Source organism: Struthio camelus, chromosome 19 (genome assembly GCF_040807025.1).
Source record: "Struthio camelus isolate bStrCam1 chromosome 19, bStrCam1.hap1, whole genome shotgun sequence".
NCBI lineage: Eukaryota > Metazoa > Chordata > Aves > Struthioniformes > Struthionidae > Struthio > Struthio camelus.
Window position 1 is genome coordinate 10,351,483 of NC_090960.1, and position 16,463 is coordinate 10,367,945.

The following is a 16,463-nucleotide window of genomic DNA, read 5'->3' on the forward strand; positions in this document are numbered from 1 at the left end:
CCTGTTGCCCGCTGAGCAGGGCCGAGTGGATAGAGCAGCTGCTGTCAGGAGCAAATGTTTACTCAAAAGGCCAAAGTGCTCTGCAAGAATTAAACAAACCCAGCCGCTGTACAAACTGTTTTCTTGTGGAAATCTAAAGACCACCTGGCAAGCAAAAGATGAAGACTATGGCAGCGCTATTGTGTTACGATATAGAAGACATGCACAAAGCATTTGCCTCAGGGGTCTACACATTCTTCCAGAGTATAGGCACATTTTTCTGAAGAATTTCAGATGAATTGATAGTTTGAACCACAAAAAACCTTTGAAAGGATTCAGCTGGTTTAAAACTATGCTATTGAGCCAGTTGCACATCTTGCAGTGAGTGCAGCCTCCAATTCAGTCACAGGAGATGTCAGGAGCTCTCATGTTGTTCACGAAGGCCTGGAATCAGGTAACTGCAGCAGTCACAGCCTTCAGTGAATGCATGAAAGCACTAAAAGTACATCTGTAACAATTACTGTGAGATTTGGTACAAAATGAATGTCCGTTTCTTCAGCTGAGGGCTGCACTTCATCACTGAAGAAGATGCTGCTGGTATAAAGACTTGGTTTTTCCTCATTTACAGATGGTTTTTAAATAACTTTGAGGTTTTCCATTTCAAGAACCGCTGCACCACCAGTATCACCAACCTGCAAAATTGAAGGAAACATATCTAGCTACCAAAGGCACAGCCTGATTTCAGTAAGAGTTTGTGCTTGGGTTTGGAGATCTGGAGCATGAAGTCCTCTGAGTAGCAACACTGTCCATGTGCTGCTGGACCAAGCACTGCTCTGAAAGCTGAAAGATTTTCAGTCTCCTAGGCCCAGGGAGTTCCCAGTGTCTCTGCTAAGACTCTCCCTTGGTTTCCTGTGGCCTGTAAGTCTTTGCATTAGAAGGGTGGCAGAACAGGTCCGAGAACATCACTGGGTGTTATATCTCAGGACAGGACTGCAGCAAAGTTACTAATTGTAAATTTTTACCTATTTCACCAAAGCTCGAGGTTATCCAAACTGTTGCAACACAGTACGTCTTAATAGTGCAACTGCACCGAGACTACAGCTGCGTTGTCTGCACTAGTTTTTGCAAACACGTGTGCAAATCATATTTTTCACAAACGGCTTTGTGTTTCATCTAACTGTAGATGTTTAAAGGTCTCAGCTTATTACCATTCGGAAGCGGAAAGAGGCACCTTCACAGGGTAATTCATCTGTCCCTCTTAAAACCTATCTTAAGATGAAATTAATCGCCTTCTCAAGACAGCTGTTTCTCTCCACTCACTAGAAAGGGAGCTTAAGATAAAAACGTTTAGACCTTAACTAATTTCTAACCAACTAGTTAACCTTAAACTAACTCAAACATTTAATTCTCAGACTCCCAGCTTAGGAAGCCAACCACCAGAGGCAAGGCAACAAAGAGCACTCGTTTCTGGTGAAAGATGGGGTAGTTTAGTAACTGAGACGAGATATTTCAGCTCCTGACATTACAAAAACAAAAAAACTGGCTCCAGGATGTAGGGAAGGAAACTGCAGGTCCAGGTCAAGGGGTCTCTGAAGAAGCATGCAAATGATTAACACATGAGTATGAGAACCACTGCAGAGTCATATATGGACGTAGGACTGGAGCTGTGGGATTAAAACGTACTGGCACAGCCTCGCTGCAGTGAGGAAATGGACATCCACTAAACGTGGTCTTAGTAAACACTCCTAGTCCTTCATTTAACCACCTCACGTCATCATAGTAACGCAATTTCATCATTTACTATGACTAAGCTAGATATTGAAAACTCTTCTCTCACCTGTAAAAATGTGATTATGCACTAAAAGACATCCTAGGAAAGATACCAATAAAGTATTGGCATCAGCAAGGATTTATTCAGAAGAATTACAACTAACTTACAAAACTTGCAGTTGTTTTTCCCCAATGTACACTTGTCTTGAATTCCTGGGCAACTCACTGGTATCCATTTTAATAGATCCACAGGCCTTGTGCCTTCTCTCCAGCTCCATACCAAACAGGATATAAATGACTGACTGAAGTGGTACGTTTTGGAAGGAATGATACTTTGCCAGATAACACCACAACTGCATCCTAACTTCTATACTGTGGTGCGGCACAACAGCTTCCAAAGGAAGGGATGGTTTAACATCAACTCAGTTTAAGAATACTGCAGTCTCCGTTTCATGGAGGAAGAGGGAAGAGCAGAGGAAGGCACAATGGAGGAAGGCAGTTGTTTCCAGAACACGTTACCCACACAACTCCACGTTTACTCCATAGAGCCTACCCAGCCCTTTACATGCATACAAGTTTGCAGAACAAACTGCCCCCGGGGCAGTGATATGTTGCTACTGCAACACAGCGCACCTCACTTCCACCGTTTGCCATAGCCTGTGCGCTGCTTTCTGGGTCGCAGTGTTGCAACCTGAGACTACCCTAAGCAATTAGAGGTTGTTGAGGTGAGGCTGAGAGTTGCCACCACTTGGCTCTATTATTTTAGCAGGAAGGAAATTTATTCTGTGTGTCTTTTTCATGGCAAAGTCAGATGACTGGGCGCTGTGCCATGGTGCCAGATGCAGAGGTGGAGCTCAGATCAGCTGTCAGCCCAATCTCCCCTTCACAATCAGCATCATTTAGCAACTTCATAAACAATTTAATGGAAATGAGATCCAGAAAGAAAACGCTCTCTTTTTCACTACAAGTGTTGCTTCTAAGGGAGGTTACCCATAGGAAACATGGATTTTGTCAGACTGTACCTTCACGGGTTCGGTTTTTTAGAACACAATACGCCAGACCTACAAGACATGCCACAAGAGACACAAACGTAGTGCTGATGCCAATGGTGCCTTGTTTGCTGACTGAAGATGACATGTAACCTGTGGGGTAGAAGAAAATAAAGAATCCAAGTGAATCAAGCAGATGTGCCAAGACATGAGCCTGCCTCATAAACACCAGCTAGGCAGAACTGGGCCTGATGCTTCCGCAAATGTACCTCTCAGAAGCTGATAACGAGGAACTGATGAATGAGAGTAGAGAACAAACAGTTTCTGGCTTAAGATGCCTTAATGAAGATACCTGTAACAAAATAATGACACTATCCTCATTCAGGGCTGATTCTTGGCTCCCCACAACAGACACCTTTGAATTCATCTCTTATCTGAAGTGATCAAAGACAAGAGGTGCAAGACCTTGTATCCTGAAAATGGAAGAAAGTCAATAGCACCGCAAAGACTTTTAGTGATCTTATTATTGAAAGCAAGTGTTTTGCTATAACAACAGATGCAATCGGTGGAAAAGAAAGGCCGGAAGAACACTTTTCAGGATGGCATTGCTCTGGATAGCATCTGGATAGTGCCAGGAACAGGGATCTCAAAGTCAAGGCATCCAGCTAGGTAATATATCCTTCATGATGTATTCAAAGGCCGCTAAAGAAATTAAGTTTGACCAGCTTGTCAAAGCCTTAAAAAAAAAGAATTTAAACATGTAAATAACTAGAAAAAAACCCCACTCTAATAGTGGTCTAATTTGGAAGACAAATAATTAATAGAATTGTCCAGCATGCATGCAAAAATTGCCCAAAAAACAGAAAAAAAAAGGAGAGATATATATCCACCAAGGTTTCTCCACAGAAGAGACCAGATAGTGTTTAATGTACTTGCCTCAAGCAAAGACACCCTGTTTGATCATAACTGAGGAAAAACGGTAAGCATTTCTACCAATGAACAAATCTGGGTATAAAAACAAACACGTGTGACAAATGTCCTCTTAGTCTGGAGGAAAAGCCTCATTTATCACTTACTGGTAAACGGAATGGTTTGGAACTTGTTGCATGCCCAACAAATACCTTCTCTGCCCCTTTCCTCAATGTCTTTGTGTCCTATAGGATGCAGGGGGAAATATACACTGCAGCCTATACCCACGCCCAGGCCAGGACTCAGCACGTACACGGGCTCTGGTGACGTCTCTGAGCTTGGATGGATCAGCACATGTGGGTCCAAGGAGCGAATGTACAGTACACCCCCAAAAACCACATAAACTGTGTTTACAGTAAGCTGTCTGGGCAAAACCCTCTCAGAGCTAATGCCACATGAACACGCGGAAGGACTAACCGACATCATTTCCATCCTCAGGGCTGCCGAGCTGGGGGCTTTTGTCCTTGTCAGCGTAGCAATTTAAGGGGGTGCTGGGCACTGCGAGCTGGACCTGTGCTGTACAGCAAGTCTTCTTCTGCTCTGAAACGACTGTTTCCCCCCTATTCTCTGGGGAAGCTGGAAGATGAAACAAATGTTAACTATAAATATCTCCCATAAAATATTTAATCGGGGTTCTAGCTTTAAAAGGTGGATTCTTCCTTTACCAAAAAAGGAGTTGAAAGGTCTACAACTGTACTTCGTTCATCAAATGTTCAAATCAATCAATTTGACTGTTCAAATTTTGTTTTCACCACAGCTAATGAACTGGTCTAGGAGCCAATAATGAAAGTCTTCAAATTAGAGGAAAGCAAAAAGTGTTTTTACACTTAATTAAGAACATCAAAAGATTTGTAAAAAGCTTTTCATTATCACTCTGTAATTAAAATTCCATTAGAATAACTCATAATTATGACAAAGTTTTTGTACACTCCTTTTAGCCACAGGGACCACGCACCACAAGCGAGCAAGAGGAGCAGCTGCATAAATGTCTCACAAGGTGCACCTCTCTCCTATCCTGCATCCCTCTCATATTCTATAACTTATTCTTGGCCTAAGACGCGGAAAATAGGTCCATCTTTGTCCTTTCCCTTGGAGGAGGAGAAGAGATAGGGCTGGAGTTTACTTCCAAGATAAAGCTTATTCTGCAAAACATTTGCTTATGGATTGTTCTCAGTGTGCCCAGATCACAGATATTTCTTCCTCCATGCACTGTAAAGACCGTTTTCTTGAAAACTCCTTTCTACCAACACATCTGGCACACAGCGCATCCAGGTGTTACCCACTCAAGGAAGGCAGGCATGCATGTCTGCAGTAATTGGCAGTTTTCACTGGGGATGTTTTAGGGATATCCAGACATTACATAATAGTGATAGCATGTAGATATTCTACAGTGGGAAGCATGAAGACAAGGGAAAAGTTTAGGGTGGTCAGAAACGAAACACACAAGAGGTTGTTCGGCTGAACATATTAAATTAGGGTAACTTGTGTATTTATCTGGATCTCTACTAGAGTGCTTTTAAGCAGAGTTTGACCTGAAAGTGTTTTGTTTATTTTTGTAAATGGCTTTATGTCTTTTCTTCATAAAAAAAACTCAACAGGTTAGTTACCTCATTAACTTCACTGTCTGCCCAAATATCTAACAGTTTTGTTTCATAATTAGAAACGTAATCAAAGCTAGGTTTCCAGCTGAGCATACCTTCAGCCTTCAGGATGCCACATGAATCTCCTATTCCCCCAGCTTTTGCCCAGATGATGGCGTAAATTTGTTCCGAAAAAGTATTTGCTTGCTGAAAACACATAGTGATGTGCGTTTCATTGGTCACCAGCTGAATTACTTCATTTGAAAACGTCTCGTCTTGTGTTTCACCAATTATGGTACAGCAACTGAAATTGGATAACTCGCATACGCTGACACCACAATGCTTGCAGTCGTAGGCTGTCACTTTTGTGCTGCTAAAGGAAGAGCCTTTTGTCCCCTCAGCAGAGTCACCACTGGACGTGGCAGTATCTACATGAGAAAACAAAGAAAAATATTTTCTAGCATTTTTCTCCCCACATTTTAGTGTTAGAGAATGGGACTAGTTTGGGGGAACAAATCTAGTCCCAGCTTAGGGGGCGTTGTCTGCCCATGTGCAATTTTTATAAGGTACTGGGCCCGGTCCCCAAAAGAATTTTGGGGGTAGAAATATAATGTGAAATAATCCCGCCACTGCTGCTGCTGGGGTTTGAGCTAGGAAGCTGGCAGCTCGGGAAGGGATCCCTGGTCAAGCTAAGAAGTGGTACGCCCAGCCAGGCCCAAAGGAATCGTCCCTTCTCATTTTCTGTCCTTCCAGAAATCCTTGGCACAATCCTACCAGGTATATCTCCAGCAGATATCCAGACCCCAGGACAAGCGAAAGCTCCCAGACTCCAGCTGGGAGTAGCGTCCAGGTCACTGCTGCCGAGTTCAGTTCGGTATTCCCACAGACAACAGGTTTATGGACAAGCCAAAAGGCACAAGCAGCCTGGCTGAAGTGCCCAGAAGTATGCGGGGCTCTGGGGATCTGCTCATGAGATCAAACAAGGAGACTCACTTAGAAAGGGAGATGAAACGGTCAGAAGCAGGAAACATAAATGCGCAAAGGGGAGAGAATCCATCAGGCTGTCCTGGGTGCTGGGCTCCGGTGGGGTTGGACACGCTCCTCAACCCTCCACAATCTCTGGGCAGGCTCACCAGGCTCTCGTCACAGTCATGTCTCTGCTAGGACATTAAATACAAGGTTTAGCATTCATTACCTTTTTCCTTTTCTCCAGTCAAGAAGAAAAGGATTCTCAGGCCAAGTGCTGCAAAGCTCCTGTTCAAGGAACCTGGAATAAAGGCAAAGAAAAAATCACATGATGCTCAGCTGCTTTTGCACCCTGAGTTTGCACCCTGGGGGTCAGAAGACAGAATCTGATTTTCGGGGGCCGAGAGACATCCTGCAAATGCCAAACCCACCCGCCCTTTCCAGCTGTGGATGCACCTGTGCAGTAGAAACCACATATTCTTTCTGCAGAGAATGGGAAATCCCTCCCTCTCCTGGTTGGCAGGGGGCTCCAGGTCCAAGTCCTCCAGGTTGCTCAAGGCAGTGGCCCCACACACATCACTTAGTAGCACATGCAAACAATAAGTTCCTGATTTGCTGACACCGCCAAAACACACATAAAAAACCAAAACAATAAAAATATCTTGCACTGAATGAATGTTTTGTTTGCCTCAACACCAAACATTAAGTCTCAGATTAAATTTTACTTTTAATTAAAATGAACTGGTATGAAATAGCCCTTCAAATAAAAAATAAAAAAATAAATTATTATTTCTAGAGTCCTACTCTGATGCACCGAAGCAGATTAGACAGGAGGATCAACACCAGCAAACCCAGTCCTTTCTAGCTTCCAAAAGGCACAGGAAACGGTGGAGACTGGCTGCAATATTTCCCCTGGAATAAAATCTCCGGCCCTTCCCAAGAGGCTGGAGCTCTTGGCACCTCCACGCAGGGCCCGAGCCTGGCAGCGCCGCCGAAATCTGCTTTTCTGATTCACGCGACACCACGGCGGTGCAATCCGTCCGTTTCCACTTCACACCACACGAGGGACCAGTTCTTCCATTCGACGTGTTTTCCTTCTCATCTACACAACCCGGCAAGTTTTCATCCTGCGCCCGCAGCGTGTTAACAACAGATAGGCTTTCAAATGAGCACAGCTGCTTTTTTTGTCCTCTTTCTGTACACCTAAGGATATTTCCTTTTTTGGGTTTAGCCTTCTGTTTGCTGTTCTCCAAAAGGCAGGCTGGTTACAACTGTCCCCCCGCTCCCCTGCGGGCCAGCCAAAGGAGTGCCACTTGGCACTTATCCTTCTTGGAGTACGTTCGCTGGCTGGATACAGACCTCACAGGCCAGCATCAGTGCATCTAGCAGCATTCACAGGTTAAGGACAATAAATGGACTTTTCCCAGCAGCTTTCAGCCTCAGATCCACATCTTCTGTCCTTGTGCGTTCTGCTTTCTGATGCTTTGTGCATCAGCCTTGCTCCTCCTTCAGTTCTGCTCACAGGACACCTCCCCTCCTCTTTCCCATGGTGACAGTCGTCGTCTTTCTCTTCTCTGCTTTTTCAAAAGCCACAGCCCTGTCTGCCAAATCCCTGCCTTCCTTTGTCTCGTCCCCACGATCGCATATTTCCTCTTCCACCGGTCTGCCTCACAAGCCTCTGTTTTTGGCAGGTTCCTGCGAACCTTAAGTTGTCTAGGCCATCTTCTACCATCAGTTTTAAGCCTATTTTTAAAAATAGAACACTCAAATCTAAAATGAAAACACTCACTTAGGACAGAAAAACCTTCCCATAAAGGTTTTTGCCAGTTTGCCTTTAATTTCAAGGCAATACAAACTTTCAGTTTGGAGAGCTACTGAAGCAAGTTATCTACAGCTCTAACGAAACCTTGCCAGACCCTAGCAGGGGGTCAGCTGCCAGCAACAGACAAGTAAAGTAACAACCACAAGGACCTGGACCTCCTTTACCAAAGATACATCATAAGTAGATGATGAATGAGCTTTCATCCAAAGAGACCTGATGCCACAAACTGACCTATTTGAGATAACTAGCAGAAAGGAAGGGAATTTAACTGAAAAGGGAAGGCTGTAGAGCCCTAAGAAGGCTTTTTTTTTTTTTTTGGGGGGGGGGGGGAAGAGGCTTTAGAAGTACAAATCTTGATCACTATCTGAAACTCTCCTTTTCATTTTCCTATAACTTCATAGCAAATACATTGCAACACACAAACACTTCCAGTATTTATCCACGCACATTAAGGCAACGACTTTGTTTCCCCTGGAGGAAGGGCCCAGGCTAATTGGATTCCTACCTCAAAAACAGAGGGTAACAGGATGCCGAATTTTGATTAGCCACTCGAATTTTCTAACTCCATCACAAATTAAACTGGCCCACAGCTTCTGCCAGCGTACGCTATCCAGCCTCCCAACTCTGACCACAGCACGGCTCAGGAGGGGCGGCTGTTTCTCCTAAGCACACATCCCAAGGCTTTGCAGCTTTATGAGCATGTTAGTATATGGCTGATATGGTGAGGTAAAATTGTATTTGTGGAATAATGCAATGAACTTTGAGGAAAGGCTTATCTGATACCCTGAGTATCCTATGGACAGGACTTAAGTCTCAAACAGCTTGAGGAAAAGGATGCTATTGAATGAAGTAAGGAAGCAACAAAATAAAATAAGAAGAGCTTCAGAAGAGCCTACAAGTTTTGTTTTTCACTGTAAGTTCTTTCCGAGAAAAGGAACAGAGTTTACATATGTGTTAGTTCTAGTATTATTTTCAGAATCAGTTTCACTTTGCCAATCTGCTGAATACAACTTTCATTAAGCTTTTGCAATAAAAAATAAATACAAAAACCACAGAAAAGGACAAAACAGCCATTTCCACAGTGAGCCTGTGAGCATACTTTGTTTCAACATTTCCAGCAAGCCAGGGAACAGAGTGACTGATAGGACTGACACTGTCCTTGAGCTGCAAAAAACCTGCAAAACTCCAGTGGGCAAACTGCACCACCTCCATAGAGAGGTTCCTCCGTAGAAAGAGGAGAGAAACCTCCATAGGTTTCTGGGGAAACCTATTTCCCCAGAACCACTGGAAAATGTTACTGAGGTGTTTGTTTCGAGTTCGCAGCATATTAAGGCAAGTAGAATCAACTCCTTCACTGGTTTTCTTTCTTTTATTTTAAAACCAATATCCTTACTGACTGATGCTTTCTCTTTTGGTTTTTGTGGGTTTTTTTGAATCAAAGGAGATGGAAGTTCCCACAAATCCCATTTGGAAGCTTAGCCATAGCAACAAAGAATGCAGCAGACCATCAGTTCCAGATTTGGTGATAGCTCCCCATCCAAAAGGAAGAGGCTTACAAAGATTTTTACTGCAACCCTCCTGACGAATTATCCTTTGTCTTCAAATGTTAAGTGAAACAAAGTAAAGATAGTGAAAAGTAAAGGTAATTAAAAATAATAATGGTTAACTGGATGTAGGGAAAATTATTTAAGAATTACATGAAAATGAAAATGTTCTAACAGATATGTTTTACAACTTCTGTGGTCACTCACAATTGTACAGAATTGTACTGTTTGGTTTGCATTCATGTCAACATTGTGAAAGCAGCGCAGAGCCACAGGAAAGCTAGCAGCCCAGCACTCAAAACTACAGTATTTTCCACTCACTACCCATAGCCTAAGTCTTTACTGCAAACCAGTTTCCCTAGCAATTTACCTATGAGTAAAACATGCTGATGAAGCTCAGATTTTGCATTCCTAAAGGCACTCAAAAGCTAAAAGCTGGCTCATGTTTACAAGAGAGACTATAAATCCAGAAAGAAACCTGATAACTTATTGAATTAGCCACAAGAACATGAAAAGCCATGCGTAAAGATAGATCCCTCTCCCTCGTCACAGACCCTTCAGGATTCAAATCTTTGGAAAAAGAATCAGGATTGTAAAGAGCTGTATCACTCACTTAGAGAGCTCGTGTGCACTACGCAGCAGACGTTCTTCCACACAGAAAACATAGACTACATAGTTCATTTCCCTCCTCCCACAGAAAGTTTTCTGCACATTCCTAAACTCCTGCTTAAGTAGAGGAAACAGGAACACGTTGTAAGAGAAAAGACTGGCTGTAAGATAAGACTTTGCAAAGAATAACACAGTACGAGTACCTCAAGGGTGATGTGTTTCCAACGGAGCGAGCCCTGCAGCAGGGGACTCCATGAACAAGCGAGCTGTCCAGCTTCTAAAGCATTTCCTCCCCTTTCAGAGCCCTGCTCATGAGCCGTGCAAGCTGTTGGGCTTTCTGAGGGAAAAAGGAACAATGCCACCTTTTCCTTTATTTAAAAAGCAACTGGATTTTCACTTTCACTTCTGGCAAAGCTCAGAGCACTGGTGCCAAGGAGCAAGGCATGGAGCACTGCTGCGTAGCACTCCCCGGCCGGATGCCGTGGAGAAATCACACCCACCTGCTGCACCTGAAGAACCTGCTTACTGAGTATGCCACCTTCATGGGTAACTGGGTATTAAATCTAATGCTCTAGGTGTTGCAATTAGTGATGTAAAACAGACTGGATTTGAGATCTGCTCCTAGGCCTGCTACCAACTGGCTGGCTGCAAGGGGAGTCCCAGAGCAGGAGACAACTGAACTGAACTCAGGACAATTTGTCTCAATGCCCAGCAGGGATCACTGTTGAAAGACACCCACCGAAAGCGGCACGCTTCAAGCTGCACTTCTGCTTTTCAGCTGAACTGGTGTCCCTCACATACCCCAGCAGGAGCAGTCATGCCTGTCGGGACCAGAGGGAGGGGAGATCATCTACCCATCCCTCGGTAAGTCAGGGAAACCACTCTCATTCCTAAAGTCTCATTCCAACTCATGGCAAATAATGCTCATCGGCCTTGGCAAAGCACTTGGAGATCAGTGCTATCTGCATTAATTTTTTCAGTGGACCACTTTTAAAATGGCTCTGTAGTTTCTCTGGAGTAGAGCAACTGTTATTTATTACCTCTGATCATTGAATAAGGACTTCTGGGTCACTTCTGCATGAGTTCAGAAGCACTTTGTCAAATTCATTTCTGAGAAAGGAAGACCCAGCCACAATCTGAAAACAGCTGAAACGAGGCCCACTGCAAGGCAGTCACCAGAGGTGCTTTACTGCCTATCCTAACACTCCTGGAGCAGTCTGGGGAGACAGTGTAGTCCCCTCTGTGAAGCTCCGAAACAGAGCTAGGCATCTTCTCTGTCCAACGCATAGTCAGAGCACAACTCCGACACCCACCACCCCTCACCTCCTGGAAGGGTTTCGATGTTTCTAGAGAGAACACAGTAAGTGCTTCTGCTTGAGGGGAGATCAAAGGCGAACACAGCCCTTATCTAAAGGAAGAGAAAAAGACACAATAACTGCAAGACTCCAAAATTTACCACTGATACTATGTGGTGTGACTATGCACGCACTATTACGAGGGGGTGCTAGAGCTCTCTTAGGACCCCCAGGAAACTCAACATTTCCCTCTCCAGCCTGCTCACTGAGATCAGGGAGTGCAGCATCTCTCCCTCAGCAGCAGAAATCTCAAAGACGCACCCATGTCAACTGCTTCCAGCAAGGTCAAGCTGCTCAGCTCACCATGGGGCCAAACCATCAGGCATTGCAGTTTTCCCAGGCAGCTGAGACAATCTGAAAGTTCTCATTAAAAAATAAGTTGCTATTACGGAAGAAAAACAGGTCTAACAAGTCAGCCTTCAGTTCAATCAGTTAATAAAGAAACTAAAAGAATTCCTGTGTGCATGGCACCTGATGCACTTTACAATGTAGATAGGTGGAGAAAGAGCTTGAACACCCTGATAACTCTCTGCCTTCATCCAGAGGACAGTTGTAATGGTGGCATCAGTCTGCATTGCTGCTATTTCAACATATGGCCTCAGCCACATGTACTACTGCACACAGTGTCTCCATTAGGAGACCACAGTCCTTCTGGCTCCTCTGAAAATCCATACTAGCTTCCTTGTTCTAGTATTTCACTTGTTGATCCCCTTTTCAGATTGCAGGTGGTCTCAAGGAATGACCAGAACAAGGAAAGGAGAAAAATTCTCCACCTTCCTATTTCTGAGCTGACCCCCCCTTATGTTTTATACTAAAGTAAAAATAGTTTTCAGCTATGTTAATTTTTCCACTCTGCTACTTGTCTCAGGTAAGACCTTATGGAAGCCATCTGGAAGAGGAACACATGGATCAAAGTTGTACTCTTGTGAGCTTTCTCCGTCCTTTTGTTGTCCCAAAGAAGGGTTCTTTCACCTGGTGTGCAATGAGCTGAGAAAGACACAGAGTCGAGATATCCGTTTATTTCATTTCTGCGCAGAGGTGTGTGCTAGGTGGTAATTCCCACAAAGCTAGCACACCTAATTACTACACAGCTTACGCTTTATGCAGTTTAAGCATATACAGTTATCAGTACACTTTACAACTACATTAAGTCGTCCTTGTTCCCATTGGTTCTGCTAGGTCTCATCTTCCTTTAAAGCCACAGTATCCTCTTTTTCTACTTCGCATGCTCTACGGGGAAGGGGCTTTGACCAGCAGGGGGGCTTCCCTGCTTGTGGGTGGGTTTTTTATTATGCTGATTAGGATGGTTCACCTGTAGTTCAAGCAGTTCTCTTCAGGCTTACTTGGGTACTTCCTTATCTGGTTGCCTTACAGTGATGTCTTGCTCCTTCCTTCAGGGCCTTGTTAGGTTAACTTCCTGTGAAAAACTGAATAATGCCCTAATCTCCTTTGGGGAATTGCTGGCAGGATGATTTTTTTTTTTTTTTTTTTTCAGTTCAGCCCATCTAAATAGTAGCTATCTTCAAGTCCTAATGCAAACCGTCAGTACAGAAGACATCAATATTCTAGCTGAGAATCCGCCTCAAAAAAGTTCTCGCACCCCTTTTTGCCCTTATTGGTTTTTCAGAGCAAATAAGTTACTTTCCAAGTACAAGAAGTTGGTAATACCGATCCACATAGTAGCCTTTTCTTAAGATTCACAGTATTGAGTTCCCCTTGCCCCATTCTCATGGGGTCTTTCATTCTTAGTGTTCCTTGTGAGTGGTTACCCACTTCCCCAAATGCCTGTCTTCTACAAGCATGAACAAGATTCACAGTATTGAGTTCCCCTTGCCCCATTCTCATGGGGTCTTTCATTCTTAGTGTTCCTTGTGAGTGGTTACCTACTTCCCCAAATGCCTGTCTTCTACAAGCATGAACCAGAAATCTGGAGGAAACACATGCTGCCTACACTGTCATTTCTAGGAACAGACAACAAACATCAGTATCCAAGAAATGACTGGAGAATTTAAACTCTTAATGTCCATGCTGACACTTTCACACTCAGCCTCCTACAAATATAGCTTGCACTGCATCCTTTGACTATAAATTCAGTGCCTGATAAGTAGAAAAAGATATTATTAATTTATGCCCTCAGTGGGGAATTTCCTCTTCTCTTATAGCACAGAAAGATACCTTAGTAATTTATTTTTCTTTGCAGTCTGCAGGACCTTCTTGTCTTGTGTTCCATGACAAAAGAGCTTCGGGAAATAAGATCACAAGATATTCCGTGGCACCTGAACTGTTTAGAAAACCTATTTGCGTACACAGTATTGTCCTTAAAGCCTACCCAACTTGCAGAGAACCAAGTAGAAGGACAGTCATATTATGTTTTACCAATGTCACTAATATCAGCATCCTTGTTAGACTATTTACACTTCCATAATCCTAGAAACTCTACTCTTCAATCCAGCTTTTTAACTTCCAAGAGATATAACCTCCAACATGAATTTTCCCCTTTGGCCAAAAAAAATTTGCTTTGTATGATGTACCCTGACACTAAAAAACCTCTTTCTTTAATCCAGAAAAAACCAGCCCAGAATACTAACATTAACCCTGGCCAGAAACTTACCCAGAACCTCAACGTTAGAAATGGACCAGAAGACAAGAGACGAAAATCAAATGCTATGAACTCAGAGGAAACTAGAGTTTCTTAGGCATATCTATGACCCCAGGTAGTGTTCTGGGTTCCTGTCCCTTTACCCTTCAAAGGGCTGTTATCTGTTTTTTGCATACCTTATTCCATGTGCTGGAAAATCAAGAAGGCAAAGGGCTGTTCTAATAAGGCCCAGGGACCTATCTCAAATCTGTGCATTGATAGTCACTGGTCCAGTACAGCACTGGTCCCAGTGTATTTCACCACTGTTTTTGCTCTCCAAAGCTCAACTATCTACATAACTTATCCTTTTATGCCTGCCAGGGGCTGCTTTGCTAATCTGGAATGTCGCCAAAATAGCATATGAAGTCCTTTATGGCTAAAAGAAAACACAGAAATGCAAAACGTGATTGTCTACAACACAATCTGTGTAGTATCATAGAAGTGTTCTTTATTGCTAAGTAACCCACCTGTCAGGCTTCAACCCTTCAGTTGCAAATACCAGTTGAAAGTTTTTCTGGAAATGTGCCTTACAACATTTAGTATATGCAATAATTTTCACCTGGTAAAACTGTAAGAGATGCTGCTATGAAAAACAGCAGTCACAAATCTCTCTTGGCAGTGGTGATTTCCTGCAACAGAAACCAATGAGACACTCAAAAATATTGCTAGCAGAAAGGGGTTTTGTAGGTTAGCCTAAGAATCATGTGAGCTTCAGACAGCTATAAATTTTAGTTACATACTGTGACTTTTAAGCCTTTATTAAAAGGCCAAAATTCATCCCTAGCGTGATCCCATTGTTTTGGAAAGAAGTAATTTGAACTGGTCACACACAGGATGCAATACAGGTATGCAAAATAATATGTAGTATATTAAAAGGCATGGATGTTCTTACTTATTTACAATATAAGAACATGATAACATTTGATGTGGTCAGGAAACAACATATTCAAAACTGATAAGAGAAAGTAATTAGATTGAAAAGCTTTTTCTAGTGGATATAAATTCTTTACATAGCTGGAAAAACCTAGGAGTTAGAAATAAATTTCACCAAGAAGCAGTTTATTCCATTACTAGATTCTTTTACATCATCCTGTAAAACATCTGTCCATGACTATGCAAAGAAATTTTATAAGAATAGAAAATAGACTATTTGATCAGAAAAACTAGTTTTGTGTTCACTGTCTCTCAACTTTCTAATTGTTTGCTTACATACCAGCTGGAGAGGTATGTTGCCATGTTAGAGTTTTATTCTTCCACAAAGAAGCTGTGAAGAAATATCAGAAAGGCAGATGAGGCTGATCAGAAAGCAACATTACAAAATCAAAAATGAGAGATGAAAGGAATGATTCCTAACAGTTTAATCAAGAGATAATTAGATCAAAGTAAAATTCAAAGTCTTACCAAGGAGCTGTTACGCGCTTACTATATCCTGAGCAGAAAGTCCCAGTGGCAGCTCTGGTGCATGGATCTAGCAGAGGTTGGATGCTGATGGCCGGCTGAGTTTCCTCTGACAGCAGGCTTACGGCCACGGCTCCCAAGGGTCCCCAGCGCACCTCTGTGACTCCCAAAGATCATGCTGTTGGCTCCGCTACGCCCCAAAGCTCTTTGAGTCATTGTCTGCCCCCACATAGCCAGCCTTCAACCAGGATAAGACTTGGGCTCTTTTGAACACGTACACTGTGTCCAGATGGTCATGCTTCCCAGCCAGACATTTTTTGAGAGAGCTGAGATCTTTTAACAAGGCCTTTCCCTATACTGATATCCAAATTGCAGCACTTAGAGAAACAGATGAGCCAGCTTCTCCCGCAGCAGGCACACTTTGTTTGCCCAGATGACAAGGATTTGCTCTTTGTTCAAAATGCTGGGCTCCTTGGAATTTTCCTGGTCAGCCCAGCTTCCCGCTGCCCCAAACTCCCTTGTCCTCTCAGTTAGAGGGTGGCAGCTCACACCCCAGGCCCACGATCTCTAATGTCCCAGCCAAAGCAACCTTTTCCTCTATCCACCCCAGTTAACCATGAGGTGCAAGTAGCAGGGATCCTTCCCTTGGGCTAGGGGGAACCTGAGCCGTTTCTTCTTATAAATAAATCACCTAGTCAGAGACTTCAGGATGGAGAGGCTAAGGAAAATGCAGTGAACAGAAAGATGCCCAAAGGATAGTCTCCCCGTCCTTCCAAGGACTGCAGTCCATCCCCAGAGTACTTTGCTCACCCTCGCGCAAGAGCGCTGGCAAGTGCCGTCAATT

The 16,463-nt window shown here is 43.4% G+C and overlaps 1 protein-coding gene across 13 annotated transcripts in view; it reads right to left on the reverse strand.

Annotated features, from left to right (window-relative positions):
- CD7 (CD7 molecule) overlaps positions 1-16,463 on the reverse strand; it is a 39,167-nt gene that overhangs the window by 10,366 nt on the left and 12,338 nt on the right. The window contains exons 1-6 of one of the 13 annotated variants that reach the window (XM_068913499.1): positions 10,729-10,939; positions 10,432-10,565; positions 6,281-6,447; positions 5,404-5,715; positions 4,125-4,283; positions 2,772-2,891 (exon numbers count right to left, since the gene is read on the reverse strand). In XM_068913499.1, coding sequence (XP_068769600.1) covers positions 2,772-2,891; positions 4,125-4,283; positions 5,404-5,715; positions 6,281-6,344 — 655 coding nt within the window. In that variant the 5' untranslated portion in view covers positions 6,345-6,447; positions 10,432-10,565; positions 10,729-10,939. The other 12 variants (XM_068913500.1, XM_068913498.1, XM_068913510.1 and 9 more) reach the window with 12 other exon arrangements.